This window comes from Patagioenas fasciata, chromosome 5 (genome assembly GCF_037038585.1).
Source record: "Patagioenas fasciata isolate bPatFas1 chromosome 5, bPatFas1.hap1, whole genome shotgun sequence".
Lineage (NCBI taxonomy): Eukaryota > Metazoa > Chordata > Aves > Columbiformes > Columbidae > Patagioenas > Patagioenas fasciata.
Window position 1 is genome coordinate 57,650,207 of NC_092524.1, and position 20,281 is coordinate 57,670,487.

Consider the following 20,281-nt stretch of genomic DNA (forward strand, 5'->3'; position numbering starts at 1 on the left):
TGGATTTAACTAATCTTAATTTGGAAAAAAATAACAATTCTAAATATATCAAATAGCCTATTTCATGGCAACCTGCGGCGGTGTTTATCTCTGGCTTCCAGCACATGCGAGTTATTTAGTTTCTCTCACTGGCAGTTTTACCATTCAAAAGCCTGAAATGAACATTCATGGAGCAGGGGTTGCAGTTAAATCCTGTCTCTGACAGAGAGCCTTTTTTCTCGATGCACATCTAGTTCAAGTACACAGTGTATTGAGGCCAGCACTGGTGGCCGGGATGGGATACACGAGGAATTCCAGCCAACCCCCTCCCCATTCCTACCACCATCTTTGCAGAAATTAACTATGCTGTCTTAATGAACCTCTGCTTCTGGTGTGGTTATCTGTCTGCAAGGGTATGCTGTCTTGAACGTGTGGACCAGCAAGTGAAGCTGGAGAAGGTCTGGTCCAAGCGGTGCCTGGCCCGTGGAGGCTACCTCCACTCTGCTGGGGTTCTCTGAAACCATCCAGCATTAAAAACAAGCTGTACATTACTTTTTCTTTAATTTGGATCATTTCAAAGAGCCCTGGTAAGAAACAGCCTGATGGCCCCCGAGCCCAGCAGGGCCATGAGGAGGACAGGAAATACCATCAATCAAAGGACAACATGAGCTACCTCCCCAGGACCTTCTTCAGCCAGGACAGGTCACCTGGTTATGCCCAAGATCTGATAAATATGAAAGATAAAAAGAAGTATAAAATACAACAGCGGTCTAATTGTTTCCAAAATACCTGCCAGCGGTGAAACGAAAGCAGCAGTAACTGATAACTCCTAGCCAACTCATTGGCCTGCCTGTGTTTTGCTGTGCAGCAATCTGGTACATCTGTTTGATACTATCACACCCTCTGTACAAGAGGTAGAACTGATTTTCAAAAAGGTCAGCCGATTTAAAACAAAACAAAAAAACCCAGAAACTTTACAGGACACACTGCTCCTAAGCAAGTCACATCCTTCCAGTGCCAGTAACATACTACCATACACCTCAGGAACAGCCGTAACTAAATGAAAGCACCTTGAAAAGCTTGAATTTGCAAGTTGCCAGTCAGGAAAAGATGACAGACTTCATTAACAGGAGGTCTTTAAATGCTGATTGCAAAGATAAAGTTGCCTTTGTCTCTACTGACACCTAGAAATGTCAGTTGGGATGTGTGTTGCATGCATGCAAATTCCTGCAGACTCCTGAGTTCTACCTGCCTCCTTTGAAACAGCACAAGGTCTGTTGTGTGGTCAAGAGACATTCAGTGACCACAGCAAACAGAGTTACCAAGAAAGAAAGAAAGGAAAAAAGAAAGAAAGCAAAAAAGCAAGCTAGGAGGAAAGACGTCTGCATTCTGAAGCATCCTGCATCAGGGTGAACACTCGGCCTGGTGCTGCATCCCAGCATCCTCACGCCCAGAGGGAAGAGAGATACAATGGCAGAGCCAAGCTCAGCGCTTGACATACCCTCCGTACACTCAGCCATGTTAAGCTGTATGGTTTGGCTGCTTAGTCACATCACAGAAGGCCACACAAATCATTTCGACCAAATAAGAAGGTCTACAAAAATAACAGAAGATCAAGGAGAGGAGCTGAAACCTATTTGAGGCCAGCAGCAGTGGCAGCATATTTCAGGGAGCCAGAGTGGCAAGTGGGTGATTTCTGGTTTTCCTCTTCAAATATAAAGACTCAATTATCTTTGAACAGCTTGCTTTACACATGAATTGACACATTTATTTTACAATAAATAACTGAAAGTTATCTATGTTTCCTTTACTGTTAATCTACACAAAGAAATAATAAACAGAGCTTGTCTACAAAAATGCAACTACTGCAGTCCTCAGAATTCAATTAAGCTAAAATAATTAATGCTTCCACCATATTAAATTACTTTGTACATTTGAGTCACTGAAGTTTTTTTATTCTTTAATCTTTTTTTGCCTTTTTATTTAATAAAAAAAAAAAAAAGTTAGTTTCAAAGTGGGGGGGCTGACTAGGAGGGGGAAAAAGAGCATGATTTGCTGTTAAAATGTAATGGTCTCCTTTAGCTGACACAGCATGTAGAAGTGTTTTGTGCCTTTGATTAAAATAACATTTTAAATGCTTTGAACAAACATATCTCCCCATACTTCTAAGGGATTATTTTACATATTTCTTGGTGGAATAAAGAAATTCATTCTTCCTGTCGCAGTACAGAAAGGCTAAGAATATCTTTCGTCACATATAAAGTAAAAATACTGTAGGCTGTTGCATTATTACCAAAAAAATAAAAAAATAAAGAGAGGGGGTGGCGGGGTGGGAGAAAGCTGCCTTAGAGATTAAGTTTCCCTTTTATGAAATCGTATTTAGTCTCTTTTTTTAACAAATCTAACAACAATGCTCTACAGCCGCTCACTGGGAAATACCTTTAATGTTAAATGCAGATTCTGATTTTCTTGGCTAATGCAGAAAGCCTTTCTATTGAAATATAAATAAGGGGTTTGGTATATCCCACTAAAGCCTTTCCAGTGAATGACTTCTGTGGGTTTTTCATGGCTACCCTCCATGGCTGTAATGTGAGGCTTTTATCCTACTATTGAAAACTATCCGCTGCTATTAAAAAAATATGGAAGGACACTGCACCTTTTTATCTCGGAGCTGGGCTCCTAATTGAGAAAGCATTCTTACTGCACTATTTAGTGGATGTCCCTATCTCCATGCACTGCTGAGAAAATGCCAATCAAATGATAAATCCTTTTATTTTTCTCAGTTCAAAATCTTTCCTACATATTTTCATTTGATATTCAGTTTCGTCTGAAAGAGATTAGGTGCTGCAGATTGGCTTTTAAATTTTTTTTCATGCCGTTTCCATGTGTGAACACCCCCATCGCCCCCTCCCCCAGCAGATTTTCTGCATGGCAAAAGCGTTAGTTATATTGATGCTGACCCCCAGAAGCTGGGATGGGACAGCAACCTCCGCACTGGGTAAAGCCATTGAAGTATCTTGCTGTGGACTGAACTTGGGCATAGATTAGTAAAATGTGAGATCTGGACAGCAACAACAGCGTGGGTCTCCTGGACCAATCTTACTAAGCACTGAGCACTCTCTGCAAGGGGCTGAGCACCATCAGCTATTGAGAGAGCTCAGCACCATTCAGGAGGCCTTCAGCAGACTGGAAAAGAAGGTCCTGAATACGTCTCTGCTGCTCCCACCAAAAGGGAAGGAAATACAGCCCTCAAATCTGCTACAACATGAGGTAGCTATTCACAACTGCAAAAGGATGGGGAAAGTTGAAAAAAGATGGTGAAAGGACAAGGTCAGGTCTTACAGCAGGGTTGCTTACAACGCTACAGCGCAGGCTGCCACTGCTAATGCCCTCAAAACTACCTTGCTAAGATGGTGACTGCACCCATAAAAGATTCCTAGAGAACAACAACGTACTCAATGGGTGGCATGTGCCTATAGATCATCTGGAGGTGTGAAGACTGAACAGTTCAAAGCCCCCATCTTCATTTATATGATGACCAAGCCCAGCAGGTGTGCTGGGGACTGATTCAGAGACCTCCAGTGCAAAAAGCGGGACACTCTGAATCTTCAATTGTAAAGATAGGAGCCTCTCACAAGTCCTCTGGGGACACCCTAATGGCAACATCTCTACTACAGGCAGGATCCTGGACAGTCAGATCTAATCCCATAGGACAATTCCTAGAGAAATTGGAATAGTGGCAGCAATGACAATTTGCCACTGGTTTCCTGTATGGAATACCGCTGATTTGAACAAAAAAGGCCCATTTGAGGAAAGATCCTGCTGTGTAACCTGAAACTCCTACGCACTAGCCGGGAGCAGAGCCTTCCTTTCACTGCTGCAGAGGAACAAACTGCTGCAGAGAGAAGAAACGCCCAGCATGTCGGAAACAGCCCCAGACTTGCTGCACAGCAGCTTGACCAGGTGGGTTCCATCACCCAACTACCTGCCTCTGAGCTGGAGGAGTCCGCAGAGCAAACGTTAACTGCACGGTGTTTTAGAAAAAGACATGCCTGTAGTTCACCCATCTGAGCCAGCCTGTGCTCTTGTCTCCTCATTCAAAAAGCCCATTTGGGGTGTGCATGTGAATGCAGGCATTGCCCACCCAACTCCAGACAGCTGTAGAGACCCAGGATAGGCAGCACAGGCAGCAATGCAGACCAGAAGCTGATGTCTATCCCCATCAAGGGGACAAGCAAGGATTTAATAAACCCCTGCTCTGGCAACAAAATCTTCTTCCCATTGCAGGCAGTGCAGGCAGTGGGAAGAGGATTATTCCACTGTCTTCAGTGGAGTCAGGATTTGGTCCTTCCCAGTGGGTCTGCGTGTTACAGAGTGTCTGAACTGGACTGAATTGAGCATCTCACTAAAGTCACTTATCCCTCCACCACTGCTACCTCTTAAAGATGCTCCTGAAATGGTTTCTGACCACCGCCTTCTGCTTTTTCCTATGTGTACAGGTTGCCTCTGGGCTCCTCGGGGAGATTAAGCGTTCCCTCCCTCCAGGAGCTGGCCGTGGCAGACAGCTACGCTGAATGAAGCGTGGGATGGACAGCCCTGCTGAGCCCTGCAGAGCCGTGAAGATCCTCCAGACCGCTGGTTCCTATAAAGATCTGTTACTGAAGCTTCTGTTTCATGGCACGTTCTAGAGGGCTCTCGTTAAAAGATTACCTAGGCAGCTGATTGAGTGTAAAACATGCTGTACCTGCAATGTTCTCCTGCTTGGGGCAAATTCCTTTTGTAGGCGTGAGAAGACGGTCTTCTTCATCGGGTGTGACTTGGATCCCGATTTCCACTGGCTCTGACACTTTCCTGAGCTCGGCGCGTGAGGAGGGGGGAGGGCTGCTCTTATCCATGCTCTTTTCATAGCAGGCACCAACAGTGCCATTGCACTGTTTTCTCTTGTGCTCTATAAAAACCAAGATGTCTCCCAGCGGGAAGTTCATCTGACACTGTCCACAGGTTAACAAGTCGGGGTCTGTCCCACCTGCGGCGATGCTGATGCCACCCGGCTCTGCTATTGCCAGGCTCTCATCCTCGTCGGCGAGTGCCGGTTCCACATGGTCAGCCTCTGCTTTACATGGACAAGGAGAAAGAGGGAGGAAAGGGATGAGGGGAGAAGAGAAAGAGATTGCTTTGAATGTTCACACACTCTGAAGGATGCATCATGAGAGGCCCAGCCTCCCCCCACCCTCCCAAAGAAGCCAAGCCTGATTAGATCTTTCTTTTATTTTTCAATTTTTCTGCTCTCCCAGATTTCAATATATTTTGCAACCAAGCTCTGCCTGAAAAAAAAAAAAAAATGGAAAAGCTGACCTGGCATAGCTTTTCTGACAGCTCTTTCCCACTGCTGCCAGCACTACAAGAATATCAGCAAAGAGCCATTTCGCAAATGTTCAAACCCCAAGTCACTTTCTGAAATAGTTCCTCTCTTTTTATCCCACCTTCTCATTCCCACCATATCTCCCAGCCATCTGGCTAAGGCCCCATCCAGCAAATGTTATGCACCTGAACCTCTCCTCCTATTTCAGTGTGGGGGAAAGCAAGGAGGGAAGTGCTTGTGTGCTCCAAGCAGGAAGGATTGGGCTACCTGTGGCATATGAAATGAGTCCCACTTTGCTCCATTACAAAGATACCGGCAAGGTTAAACAACCACCCGTTAACACAACTGCAAGACTAAGGTACGCAGGATATGGTCTCGTGAGAAGTTAAGGGGATTCAAAAGTGTGCGCAGTGAGAAAGAGAATTAGGCACTTATTTAACATACTGGCATATTGGCTGAGCCTGAACTCTTCGACTCATACTGATGTCAAATATGTCTGCAGTTGCTATATAGGTTAATAGAAGTTTTTTGTTTAAGTCTTGCACATGGACCTGATGGATTTCATACCATTACCCCAAAAGACTGCGAAAGCATTTCTGAGTGACCTGCATCAGTTTCTAAGAAATAAGTAACTTCTCATTTCATAATTAATAAAACAGTGCATTTTTAATGAGCATTTTAGAGATGACTCTTACATTATAAAATAATTACAGATCACAATCCATTTCTAGGGCAAAACGTGCTTTTTTGGTTTGTTTTCTCTTGTTCTGCCATGTAACTGCCAAATCACACAAACCTTGGGCTTTACTCGGGCAAAATTTCCACTGACTTTTGCCTGAGGCTGTTTTGCCTCTGCGAGGACTATAGGATTTGGGCTGAACAAAACAGAGGAACCAACAGTATGTAAATCAGCAAGTGAGACCTCTAATCGAATCAGGATTAAAGGAAAAGAAGGAAAAATGTTCTCTATTAGCCTGAGTGGTTTGCTTATGGATTTCCTGGGGAAAGCAAGTCACACAAATATCTCAGGGAAGTGGGACTGAGATAAACAGATGTTACAATTCAGATCTGGATTATCCTCCTGATCAAAAACAAAAGGACTTTTGTCTTCAGAAAATTGAAAAAAAAAAAAAAGAAAAAAAGTAGGAAAGGGACAAGGGGTAGAAGGTGAAATGTATTACCTGGATACAAAAATCATTGAGCCTTGAAAAAGGCAGTTTAGAAAAAGAATCACCCCCTCTTTTTGCCTTCCAGAATAAATAATTGATCGGTGTCTCTACCAGATGTATGACAAGTTGCATCGGAGCTCACAGGCGGCGAAGCAGAGAGCAGCCGCAGCACCAGCGGCAGCAGCAGGACTGAGACCCCAGCGAAGTGTCCCAGCACGGGCTGTCCTGCCAGAGCAGACGATGGGCACGGAAAGACTTCAGTTTCCTAACCCACATCAGGCTTACCAAATACACAACGCAATACTCGTTCTGGAAAACATTAATTACCTTTTCCCCTTAATCTAATTTTAAAAAGAGTTTGAAGACGGTGCTATGTAATTAGTCCACCAATTTATATCGTGAAAAGATGCCTCCTTGCCCTAGCGAAAATGTAACCATCACCCTGCACTGAACAGGGACTGCTGGGAAGGCAGCGGATGCCTGCAAACACCATGTCACGGTGTAAAAGGTAATTATTTAGTGCTGCAGTTCCCTTTAATGGTCCAACACTGAGCAATATTGTTTATATTGAAGAGAGCTTGCACCTTTAATTACCAATTACAAATACATTGTTTTAGAGCCAAAAGAAAAGGACTGTGAAAAGGGTCCTTTAGAAATGCGCACGCTATTTCTAGGAAGAATTCCTATTAAGGGGGAGTAGAGCGTCAAAATATTAAAAAAAAAAAAAGCATGCACACACAGAGGCACAGTCATGCAGATGCACTCACATGACATGGGACAAAGAGCTGGGAAAGACAACACAAAAATAGGAACTGAACCAAGGGTTGTAAGGAAAAAAGGTAACAGAGGGGGAAAATGCTTGTGACTAGTTGCACCTAGCATTCCTGTAAAGCCTTTAGATTAAAGTCCACCTCTCAAATTACAAAGGCTGAATTTTGGCATTTTTGTACATATAACAAACAAAAAGAGAAGCACAGATCTCAGCTTTATTATCTTTTTTATGTGAGGATTTTTTTTTTGCCTATGATTTAAATTGTGCTCGTCAGAAAATATAGCAAAACTGCGGTATTTGGTAAGGGTGTTGACCGGGTGCCTGCGATACACGAAGGAGGTTTAAACAGCTAAACTGTTGCGAATTCTTTCTTTTCTGTCCTAAACTTCATTTGAATATTAGTTAAATCCAGATATGCCTATTCACTTACACTCGCTCACTCTCTCTTTCCAAGGACTCTGCAATGGCACTTTTTAAAAATTACATCTGGTATTCCTTCATGTTTTGGCAGTCATCGCATTACCAAAAATCAGCTTTTCGTTTCCTTGGTATGCCGAGCCCTCATGATCAGTAGTAATTGGGTTTCAAACTGTCAAAAGATTTTTTTTACTCAGTTCTATTTCTGATTTGAGCTTAATACAAATCATCAAGCATGAGACCAGCCATAAACCCAACAATACAGAAGCTATATGACATCCCCTTATTTGTAACACAGAAAACAGACAGAATCAAAAACAAAATACTGAATAGATCTTCAAATGCATTTTATCCATGTCAATTTCCATTTTTTTTTTCACTCAGAATAAGAAAAAAAAAAAAAAAGAAAGAAAAAGAAAAGGAAAAAAGGCTTCCTATTGACAACTCAATTAAGCCATTAAAAACCTATATTCAAGTAACATTACAGGAGAGATTTAAAACCCACAAAGGAAAAGAGAAAAAAGCCTACAAGTCCAGCCCATAACACATCGAGTCATGCCTAGTTAATACAACAGCCAGGATCTTAGGCTGTTTAAGGAGTCCTTTAATACCAATGGAGCAATTTAGGCCGGTCTCAATCTAAAGTTCTGACTCCACTGGTGTCTGTGGGTTTCCAATAAGTCGCTTCACATTATTTGAATTTAACTCTGTGGTTTTATTTCTGTTTGTTGGTAGCTGGGTTTGGGGGAAGGAGGGTGTTTCCTCACAAGTATTTATTTAAAATTATTTTTTTTTGAGAAGGAGAAATCAAGCCACACACACACACACAAACAAACGAACAAACAAACAAAAAACCTCCCTTACTCGAGAAAAGGAAAAAAAAAACCTGCAAATGAGCTATTTCCAGCCAGGAAACGTGCCCTGGTTCTTCCAGGTATCTTAAGGTGTGCCCAGTAATTTTCCTGCACCCAGAGACTCCTCCGAAGAGGATTGCCTTGGCATTGCCTGCCGAGGGAGCACAGCGAGCCAGGGGTGGGTGATCTGCGGGGACGTGACTGACACTGTTGTTATCCGATGGCTACAGGAAATTAATGCAACCGGACAATCTAAATCATTTGCTTTGCTTTGAAAAGCATTACACTTGCTGTCTGGAGTCTAAGCAACATCTCCAAGCTCTCTGGCTGCCTACCATGCCAAAATACAGTGGACAAACTATTTAATTTCATAAAGGCACTGTCGCAAAACCACCAGCGCTCCTACTTCTGCGTGGTGACATCATTAGAGCATATGTGCCCCATACAAACAATACTCTCGTGCCCAATATTAAAGCAAATGCACATGTTAACTACTTTCTGCCTGTCAGATGTCTCAAAATTGTACCCATTAATAGCAAAAAACACTGTGTTACTAAAAATAATTTCCAAGGCCTCAAAGGACAAAACCATGGATGTTTGTTTACGGGGTTTGGGTGAGGCTGGGTCCAGGCAGCAGTAATTTATTGCACTGCAGGACCAAGGTAAGAACAGCTCTAAAAGTTGCCAACCTATTCTCTTCTGTATTTTTCCTGTCCCACAGTATCAAGAGGAGGCAGAGGAAGGGGGAAGAGGGAACAGTTTGGTGCCGGGCCAAAGCATTGCATGTCAAACCTCCCTTCCGCGGTCGGCTTCTGCACAAATCGATAACGGAGGGTTAAGGCGAGCGCTGCCAGTGCCTTTGCTGCAGATGGTGGGTGAGTGCTCTGCCTGCCCCGGCTCTCCTCCACAGCCACTGCCCATCCTTCTAACCAGCCGGGGGGCTAAGCTTGAGCTACCTCAGGGACCACCTGCCTCCGGGACAAGCCGGGGTTGCTTGGGGTCTGCCACGGTGACACAGCTCCTGGTGCCCAGGCATGGGAAGCCACCCGCAAGCCTGCCTCAGTGCGCAGAGCATGATGTTCTCCACACACAGGCACTGCTGTCTTGAAGGCACATCCAGAAAGAGCTCAGCCTAGTTGGGAGCGAGCACAAAGGAGTGACTTGCTCTTCAGGGTGTTGGCCCAAAGCAGGTCTGAAAATGATGTCCCTTCAATCAACACCCACATGTCACATTTACTGTAACATCAACATGCTTAACGGAAATAGCTCAGATCACACGCTCTCTAGCTGGGTTATCGCCGAGATCGGTGTCAGGATCCTCGCTGCACAAAGACTAACGGCTGCTCGAAGCAGGCGACGGGGCTCCTCGCCATCTAAGTTTATCAATAACCTGTTTCTAGAGCGTCCCTGCAGCTCCCTGCAGCTTCAAGGTGCAGTGTTGAGCTTATGCCTATATATTGCATCAGCATCGTGCTCAGTGGTGCTAGGCACTGCTTATCTGCCATCAATTTTTAATTTTTTTCTGAGGACTGAAAAACAATTGTTCAGAGTGTTGGTTTTTGTTGCGTTGTTTTTTTTTTTTTTTTTGTTAATTAAAGTCTGAGCCTGAGTTGGCCAAAAGAGACAACTTGATGGGGAAGCCCTAGAAACACAGGGGCCCGTAGCTCTGCCGCTCTTTCCGAGGAGATCCCAGGCATATGCCAAGTGCACAAAGGCGGCAGGAGCAGCAGCAAACCTCCGTCTGCTGTGTCATGCGTGGCCCCGGTGCAGCTGTCGAGCCGCTGCTGTCCGGTCCCTGCTGCCACACACCAGCCGCTGCGTCCCTGTCCGGTGGTGGCAATGGTGGCCAAGGCGGGCTGGGCACTGACACTGGCCTGCAGCAGTGGGATGGAGCCCCCCCGAGCTTCCCCTGCTGGGTACCAGCACAGAGTGGAGGGGGACCCTGTGGTGTGGGGTGGGAGGAGGAAATAATCGGTTTCACTCCAGCGCCTGAGTGAGCCCCGTGCACAGCTGAGAGTGAGAGGGTTCTCCTGCAACACCGGTACATCAGCCACCTTTTGCAGAAGTATCCCAAATCCCTGGGAAAGCAGTTTAACCCTCCGTACACACCTGAGACAGAGCAAGCCCAAACACCCCCGCAAAGAGCCAGGGTTTAGGGAAAAGAAGAAGGAAAACAACACAATAACCACACTGGACCCCAACAGGACAAAAGCCAAGAATATCTGAGGATCCACACAAACCCCCAACACTTGTCATATGTTATTTTATCAGAAACTACGTACAGTGGTAAAGAAGGGAGTGATGTGTCTCCTCTTAAGTAAACTATACATTCATAAAAAATATTTACTGCTTTAGAAAGCGTAAAATGCATAGGCTCTTCTGTAGACTGCGGCAGCTGTAAATCTCCACAGATAAAATGGGATGTGATGATGTGATATAAAAGCATGCTTTGTTCCCCAGTGAATACATTTGTTTTATTTAAAACTAAACGACAACCAAGAAGAGAAAGGAGTGCTCGGTGCCACAAAAGGAGAAGGAGCAGTATTTGGGTGCAAGCTTCTAAGTGGCGTAGAAAAGGATATTGGAAGCACAGATTCTTACCCAAGGATTTTAAAGGCATGATCAAAACTGAGTAATTAGTTTTGAACATGTATTAAACACACAACAGCTCTGTTCTTTTCTTAAATATCAGGCTCAAAAGCAACTGTGTTTCTCAATTGTGTACGGCACACTGTTGCTCATATGCAATTTTCTTAAGCCTTTTTTTTTACTTTCATTGAAACATATTCATTATAACATTCAGCGAATTTATGGCTTCTTCCAGTGGCTTAGTAAAAGGGGTCATAAAAAAGTTAAGTAAACCAGCGTGTTTTTTCCTCTCCCTTAACTTTGGATTCCTTTTTTATACTGTGCTGCCTAGTGCTTAGTCTTTGGAAAGTACCTTGGGCATATCCAGCACACACACAAATTATCAGCTGCTCCAGGAATAAAAAAAATTTTAAAAAAAGGAATTTCTTGCACTGAGGCAACTACACAAAAGACTTGCATACGTCAAAAACACAGAACTAAGTCCCCGTGAATGCTGCACCATTAATCAAATCCCCGATCTGGTGTCACTTTTGCCAGTAAAATGATGATATTCTCTAACCTGCTTCTACTGGCGTGTGCCTGCAACGCATGAAGTGTGTCCCTCTGCTTTAATTTGTTTTTGAATAGCCTGCTTTAGGCATTTTTTATATATCCTTTGGAAAAAAAAAAAAAAAGAAAAAAGAAAGAGAAAGAAGCTACTACTTAAAGCTCCAACAAGGGTCTACAGTACTGAGCAAGAAACAGCATTTTGGGAGGGAGGGTGGACAGCAAGCAAATTTAACTGATGTTCGGGAGCCGAACACACAGCTGCTTCTGAGGCTGTAGCCGTGGGTGCTGAGGAACGATGTGCAGCCTGCCCAGATACATTTTAAGAAAGTAAATAAACATGAAAGAGGAAGATGCTGTAGTAAGAGCAGCTGAATGAATCATGCATTTATCAATGCACGCAGTTATTGCTGTCGTTTCCCTCCCTCGTTAAAAAGATACATATATATAAATCCATCTACAGCCAATGCTGATGCTTCACCAAGCACTTTTATGGTACCACTAACTTTAAAGCAGGCGGTAACCCCCAGCCCTCATTTATTTTTCCGACTGCTTTCTCTGGAGGTTACCGAGGGGAGACCAAATTCAACCAACCACTGCAACACAACCCTGGAGAAACAAAACTGCGATCAAAAAGAAGGAAAAGCGCCATCAGTGAAGCACAGAGCCGTTTTCGGGTAGCAGGTCTATGTGGGGAGACTTTTCTACCAGACTTCAACCTGGGGGAGTGGGACGGGTGGGAGACAGAGGAGGGAACAGGATGAAAGGGAGTGTGGTTGTGTGTGTGCTGGGTGGGCAAGAGCGACGGGGAGGAGGAGAGGGAGATTGCTGTTTCTCTTGGTGAAAGTTAACAGTCGTGGAACGGAAGGAAAGCCATCGTCAGAAAAGTTTGATTTTTCAGGAGGGGAGAAGGGAAGGTTTCTCCTGCGGCTGGGGAATGGCAGCATCAGCAGCGGCCCGGGCACTGTGCTCTTCAGCTTATCGGTCTGTCAAACAAGCTGGCTGCTGTCTATATGCTTCCAACTAGCTCAATTCAAACATAAATGAAGTAGAGAAATCATCAGATAAATTGCTGGCCCTCACTACCCAAGAGTGAAGGGGTTTTGTACAGCCGATGACAGCCCTGATCTTTTGTCTGACCTAATTTACTTCTCTTTCAGGTTAGAATAAAGTGCACTTTCCTGTCACAGGATAACCTCCATCCACATATTGTACCATAAAAATAAGAAGATGCTTGTGCTATGTTGGCAATACCATAATCTGATGAATTTCTAGGGTTGGGTGAAATAAACATTCACCGATCAAAGCTTCCCATGTGTACGCCACAAAATTATATGTTTGGGCAAGAAAGCGTCCCGCTAAAGTCCATCCATGAAGCACAAGCCGACTGCAGCAGAGAACAGCACAAGACCAGCAGAGCAGTCTGTGAGCTGCTCAGCAGCAACTTCTGCATGACAGATGTGATTTTGTGTTTATTTCTCTAGGAAAAAAAAAAAAAAAGGAAAAAAAAAGAAAAAAAGCTTATTTTCGTTTGCAGGAACTGCGGATTTTTTGCTATAAGGATCTGATGATGAAAGTAAGGTAAACTATCTAATGTTAAATCCTCTCGGCAGGGATACATGTGGCTTTCTGACATGTAATCAACACCAAATTATGTACATGTATGTCTGCTTTATTGCTCTACACACCTTCCCTTAGAACTCCAGTTTCCCCGCTCTGTGTTTTTATGTCCACTGGAACAAACAAATGGGTCTCTGTGGGTTTTTTTCCCCCCACGCACAGAGACTTACTCATGTACAGGTATAATTAGCCTGATTGCTATCTGACAACAACAAATTGAGAATTTAAACATCGTACGTTGACGATAAAAGGCATTGTTAAAAATAATTTGAATTAAAAATTCCTGCCCGCCTGAGCCCATTACTCAGCCACAATTTAGCTAAAAATAGATTTGTCTCGCTCACAGCCCCTCTCAGCTAGCGCTGTATAGATCTTCGCATGAAAATCAATACCACAACTTTACACCGAAAACATTTTGCAACACCGTAAACTGCCTGAGCCGCGGCTGTGATTTCCCCGAGCAGCGCTTCCCGTCCCGGGCAGCGGCCCCGCCGTGCCGCGGGCCGGGAGCTCCCCCTAGTCGTCATCTCCCGCCACTGGCAGCCGGGCCACCAGGCAGGCTCGGGAGGCGAGCAAAAAAGAAGCCTGCAAAGTTTATTTTGGAAAGTGTTTTTCCATCAACAAACAGCACGGAGCGCAAAGCGACCCAGGTAGGAAACGCGGAAGGGAGGCAAAAGTCTTGCACAGAGGCAATTTTTAAGCGAAAAGATTTGCCAGCAGGAAGCTCAGCCCCGGGAAGAGCCGCTGAAGAGGTGTCAACTGGAGTCGGTAACCGGTATCAATAATTTGTACTACTTCTACGAGCGCAGACTCCTCTAAGTCCTAATTATTGTCAAATATGCCACAAGACAACCCTTTGTTCTCCAGATAAACATACATTTTGCGCAAGACAAGGGCTTCAACCACTCCTATTAAAGGTAGCCAGGTTGAAAAATCTTGAAGACTTTTATTTCTCAATATTTAAATCAGCCTGACAAAATATGCTCTGCATCTGCCGACCAGCAAATAACATAAAATCCAAAATAATTTCCCACCCGCTGTATATCTATTTAAGCCACTGAGCACATCAAACAAAAAGGACAGTACAACCTAGATCCTCAATCTAGTTACGCTGCAACATTTTTTAAAAAACCTTTTAAAATACCAGAAACGATTAAAATGTGCCAGTATTTTTTTTTTAATCTCACAAGTCTGGTACAAATACATTCAAATGAACGGCAAGTGAAAGTCAACAACATGCAATTTTTTTTCCTGTCCTATTTAAAGCCAACACATGTAATGCCTTTTAAAAACGTTAAGCTTTTCGGCGCACAGCTATGCAGGTATTATGAAAAAGTCAGCTACATCCAAAATAATAATAATTTCCTCTCTAATTCTTTAGTCACAGCTTACATTCTCTTTGTATTAGAATTTATTACCTTGGTGTGTTTTGTTGTTTGTTGGTTTGGGTTTTTTTTTTTTGTTTTTCTGTAGGAAAAAGTGCATTAATTACACTAAATCTAAATGCATTTTAAGAGAAGCTCCTTGAAGCAATTTGGAAAACTTTGACATGCAAAAACTTGTAGGGTTTTATTATTATTATTGCTAATGACTACATACAAATACAAAGCAATAAAGGAAATTATTACTTTTCCTAGGGAACCTGTTGACTAGGTACTGAAAAGCCTCCTTGGGAAACCTGGCTTTCTACCTGGAATTGTATGACTTTACTGAACCTTTCCCTCACAGTCTTTACTTCTGCTCTACAGAAATGTACTTGCTTTGCCGCCTTCTGCAAAACTGCTATCAGCAAGCTTTTTACATGCTCTCGCCTTTCACATTTCCTTCAAATACAAAATGCAGGACTAGTTTGAAAACAGATTTCTCGAGTTAAAAAAAGATGTTTAGCTGGAAAATCAGCAATTTGAAACAAACCAAAATAACGTTTATTTGCATAAAGCAGCTCAACAGCTCAGCCTTCTCTTTACATAATCGCATCTTTGGCTTTGTCCACTCATCTAAGTGAGCTCGACTACCAAGTTTGTTCTGTCCACCACGGCTGAATAAAGGTCCAGAGCTGCTCTTCTCTCTCTCTAAGTGTTTTCCTTCTTTTTGCCCTGCACATGCATCTATTACAGGGCTGCCTGAGTGAGCCTGGCAAGGACAAACAGGCCACCCCATTTTGTAGTTTTAAAGACCACTGTGCTAAAGATACACTGCAACTCTGGCGCACAACTACATTTCAGCCCCTCTGCTTTTTGTGTTTGTTTGTCTTACACTCAGGATCTAAATGTTTCTCTGAACACCAAGAGCATGAAACCAAATAAACTCCAGCTGAGTAGTGTCAGAAAACCCTTCTCTCTCTCCCCCCATCTCTCTCCCAATCTCTCTTTCCTTGCCTGGCACAGACCTCCAATCCATCCTGAAATGCAACTTTCCTGACAGATGCCAAAAAGGGAGAGTGAGCCCAAGCTGAACATGACATAAATGCAAGATTTCAGAAAACAGTATCAAACCATCCCAGCTTTGGGGGCTTGGCTTGGGGTTGTCTTTATTTTGTTGTAAGTGTTTTGGTTTCCCATTCTATCGCCCGCTACTTTCCAAACTCTCCCTTGCAAAGGACAGTCTCCCTGGCTGCTATTTCCCCAAAGAATGACACCTTCCCGGGGAGAACGGGGATTGCGAAACCTCCTCCTGCAAGCCTGCAGCTGAGGCTCCGCGCCTGTGCGCTGAAATGCCTGCGCTCCCTGCTCCCCCCAGCCCCAGCCGCAGCGCCCCCCCCCCCCGCCCCCGGCTCCCACCTCCTCCTCCCCTGAATACCTTCATTTTTTTTCTGCCACTGTTCACTATGCAGCCTGATTTCTCCGCCAGCTTCCTCAGGATGGAGAGACAGATAAATACAGGAGGGGAGGGAGGGAATCTGCGTACCGCTCTGCTCTCCATTCCTCCCCAGCCTCCTCGCTAAACCCATTGTACACGCAGCTCCTCGGCACCTTCTCATGCTCTCCTGCCTCATTATTTACTTTCAAGTAAAGCGATCAGAAAAGGAGATCAAACTGGAATAACAAACCTACCTGTCTCTCTTCTCCACCCCACCTCCCCCCACCACCAGCAACATCAGCGAGAAAATAAATGTTTCACCCCTTTAAACAAATTCAAACGTGCGCAACAAACCAGATTTTCCGCACACCCCCTTTCAACACCACACATATCCTCGGAACTGAAACAGAAAAGAAGTGGGAGAAATTTCACAGGGCGATTTAGAGGGGTTAGGTTGTTGATGCTTTTTCTTAAAAAAGAATAAAATAAAAAATTAAGAAGCCACCAATAAAAAAGGAAATGCGTTTTCCAAACCGGATGGTTAAAAACAAAAATGCAATTAACGAAGGGGAGGGAGCTGAGGAGGGGGGAATCCACCTTTTATGGTGATGCCAATCTGGCTCCAAAATAACAATGAATTAAAAACAAACCCCACAGAAAGAACTGAATATTAGATGCATCTTCATTTGTGTTTCAACAGCTGATGGGCTGGGGGGGGGGGGGCGGGGGGGGAGGAACGGGTTAAAAAATAAAGGTGCACAAAAAAAAAAAAAAGAGAGAAAGAAATTGAAATTTCGGGACTCAAACCGCCCCCCCCCCCCCAACCCCTCCGATACGAAAAGAAAAAATATCTCACAGGAGGTGGAAAAATGATAAACACATAGATATCTCGATTCCCAAGGAAATCTTACAAACAGAAATTTATCACCGGTAACAAAGAAAGAGGAGCTCGCAAGCACCAAATGCTCCTGGCAGATGGCTCCTATTCTTGGCTTTCAGGGGAGGGAGAGAAGCCGGGGGAATATTTTATTTATTTATTTAAATTCTTTAAAATCTCAACATAAATATTCGGATCCACCGCGGCTCCGGCTCAGCCCCGGGCTGGCTCGGTGCGCGCCGCCGCCCCCCGCAGCACAGCAACTTGCGGACTCGTCTTAGGGGAAAGGGGTGTCCGGCCGGCCTCCCCGGCGGGATGCGGGGCCCCATCCCGGCCTCCGCTCCCCCAAACCTCGCCACGGTGTGCCGGGAATTTTCTACCAAGCCCCCCAAACGGGTTCCATGCTATAGGAGGGAAATGGGGACCTCCTTGACCCCCCCGCCGTGCCCCGGTGGTAGCGGAGAAGTGGGGACCGCCGGTGGCCCCGCGCCCCGGGAGGCGCCCCCACTCCTTCCCCCCCCTACGCGGCACAAGCCCCGCGGGGACGGGAGCGGCGGAGCAGCGGAGCGGGGCGCCCGGCGCGGGGACCTGCCCCCGACCGTGCCTGCAGGCGCTCGCCCTTCTCCCGGGGATTTAGGGGTGGAAACGGGGAGGAAGGGGGATGCTGGAGCTGGAGTGGGGTGCCTCCTTCCCTCCCCCCACTTTATCTTTTCCTTCTCTATTTTTTTTTTTTTGGGGGGGGGCGCGGCGGGCGGCTATGTGTGTGTTTTCATTTCACAATGGGAGCTTCGACAAAGTGCAGCATCCGCTCCCGCCCCGGCACCCTAGCCGGTGCCGCTGCCTGGTCCTCTTTTCGTGCCCTCCAGCCCTGTCCTCCACCTTGGCTCTCCCGCGCTCCATGTCTCCTACAGACACCTCCTCCCGCCCCCGGCCCCTCTGCACCCCCTGCCCTGCCTCTAGCCTCAAACAAGCTTCTCCTGCCTTCCCCCCCACTTTGGAGGAGAGTTATCTCCCCCCGCCGGCGATGGATTTGGGGCGGGCAGGATTCAGCCGGCCCATCTACCTGCCCCCGCTCCCCGCGCCGGGGGGCTCGGCGGCCGCCGCTGCCGGCCCGCGTTGCTCCGTCCGGCCCACCGCCTCCATGTGCTTCTCGTTAAGACCCCCCCCCCGGGCAGCTCCGCTTCACCCCTCCTCGCTGCGCACCTTGATCCGCCGCCCCCCCCCCCGCCCCGGCCCGGCTGTCACGCCGAAGCAAGGCGCTCGGCCAACTTTTCCCACCGCTCCGCGCTGCCCGAGGAGCGCGGAACGAGGAGCGGGGCCGGGGGCGAGCGGCGGAGTCCCGGCGGGGTCCCGGCGGGATGGCCCGGCCCGCAACTGCGCGCCCCGCTCCGCCGCCCTCCGCACACGCACCCGCTCCCCGGAGAAGCCCCGCGCCGCCCCACGCCACGCCGCGCTTTCCCCGCCGGCAGCGCCTTCCCCGCTCCACGCCGCCTGCCTGACCGCCTCACCTCCGCACCGCTGCAAAAACGCACGGCAAACTTCGGGCTTCTCCCCCCCTCCACCCTCAGCCCATCCCCCCTAGCCACACACCCCCCTCCCCTCTTTAATTCCCTTCTCCTCTCCCTCTCTCTGAAGTCATTTACCAGCTTTGGTTGCTCTTGGAGTCTTTGGAGTCTCCCCCCCCCCCCCCAGCCGCTTCCTCCCCTTCCCTAATTTTGCTTCTCGATTTCGGCTCAGTCTGGTTCCAAGTTCAAACTTACGTGTGATAATCTCTCTTTGTGACAAGTGCTGCGGGTTTCCCTGCTTGCGACGGGACATTGCCCTGGCATTTACACTGGCATCGCCTGGAGAGCTGCACTGGTTTGGGGTGATGTGCTGGGGGGGCGATCCTCCTCCTCTTTTTTTTTTTTTTTTCCTCTTTCTTCTTCTTCTTTATCGAGTTCTTCTTCTTGGGAAAAAAAAAAAAAAAGGAAAAAAGCCTCCTTTTTGTTGCTGCTGTGGTGCACTGGATGGGATCCTCTCTCAATTAAAAATCATCATCAGGAAAAGCTCTTTCTCGCTCTTTTTTTTTTTTTCTCTGTTTCACACACTCTGTCTTTTCTCCACTGCTTCTGGCACTTGGACTTCCAGATCTCTTCTTGAACTTAGGAGGATAGCACCGCCAGTGACACTTTTCTCTTTCCCTCTTTCCAGAGTGCTTCGCAAATTGGCAAGTGCGCTTTTCCAACAGGAGGGTAAAAAAGGAAAGAAAAAAAAAAAAAGAAAAAGAAAAAAAAATTAAAAAAAAAAAAAAGAAGAAAAAAGAAAAAAAGGCAGGAATGTATATTTTAAAAGTACTAGAATTGGGATTGCCCAGACAAAAAAAATTGCCAAAAAAAAAAAAAATATTCAGAGCTTGACCCTTGCTGGGTAGATATATAGAGAGAATTTTTTTGAAAAGGGGTAGCCAAAACTGTGTCTCCTCTTTCCCAGTTCAAGTGGCACTGCTCTGCCCTGGTGCTTTTGGATTGCCAGTGCTCCTGCACCACTTTGCACTCTTCCCCCCTCGCCTGGCACTGGGACTGGAAGGAAGGAAGCCCCCAGTGCAGCTGGGCTGGTGCTGGCTATTACTATTATATATTGCAATGTGAAGATGGCGGAGTCCTGGTTCTCTGGGAGCGCTCTGTCTCTCTATGGCTGGGGCTGCCTCTGTACAATGGGATAAAATTCAAGTTCAAGTGCGGACGTGACGTTTAATCTGCACTAGAGACAAAAAGACCCAGAGAGTAGGAGCACTGGGGGCGACTAGCGGTGGCTTTTTAACATTGTACCCTGCAAGAGAACAAGAAACGCCACTCGCACACACCGCACGCACCCGCACACACACACACAAACTACAGCACATGCCGGGCTCGGGAGCCGCTCCGGGCTTTGTGCAGCGCTGCTCGCTCGGGTACGCAGAGCGCCGGCAGCGAAGGAAAGCGGAGGGGGGGTGGCTAGGAATCGATCCGCATCCTCACGCACGGCCAAACTTCCCCGCGCCCGGCGCCGGCCGCAGCGGGGGCGGCTCGAGCGGGGGCGGCGGCCCGGCCCGGCCACGCTCGGGGCGGGGGCGGCTGCCGGAGGCCGCGCTGCTCCGCGCCCGGCGGCGGAGGGAGGCGCGGGTCTGCGGCGCGCTGCCCGCCGGTGCCGCCGCCTCGCCGTTACTCATTGCGGCGGCCGATCTCCGCCGTCCGGGCCCGGCGCTGGGTCGTGCTCTCCGCCGTCCGTGCCCGGGAGCGGCAGCTCCCGAGGGGTGTCGGGCTGCTCTTCCCTCCT

The 20,281-nt window shown here is 46.7% G+C and overlaps 1 protein-coding gene across 7 annotated transcripts in view; it reads right to left on the reverse strand.

Moving 5' to 3' along the window:
* Window positions 1-19,796, reverse strand: part of BCL11B (BCL11 transcription factor B) — a 95,388-nt gene extending 75,592 nt beyond the window's left edge. The window contains exons 1-2 of one of the 7 annotated variants that reach the window (XM_065839223.2): window positions 18,745-19,796; window positions 4,724-5,092 (exon numbers count right to left, since the gene is read on the reverse strand). In XM_065839223.2, coding sequence (XP_065695295.1) covers window positions 4,724-5,092; window positions 18,745-18,802 — 427 coding nt within the window. In that variant the 5' untranslated portion in view covers window positions 18,803-19,796. Of the gene's footprint in view, window positions 1-4,723; window positions 5,093-16,107; window positions 16,302-18,744 lie in introns of those variants that run through there. The other 6 variants (XM_065839224.2, XM_065839226.2, XM_065839227.2 and 3 more) reach the window with 6 other exon arrangements.
* Between the last annotated feature and the right edge of the window lie 485 nt (window positions 19,797-20,281).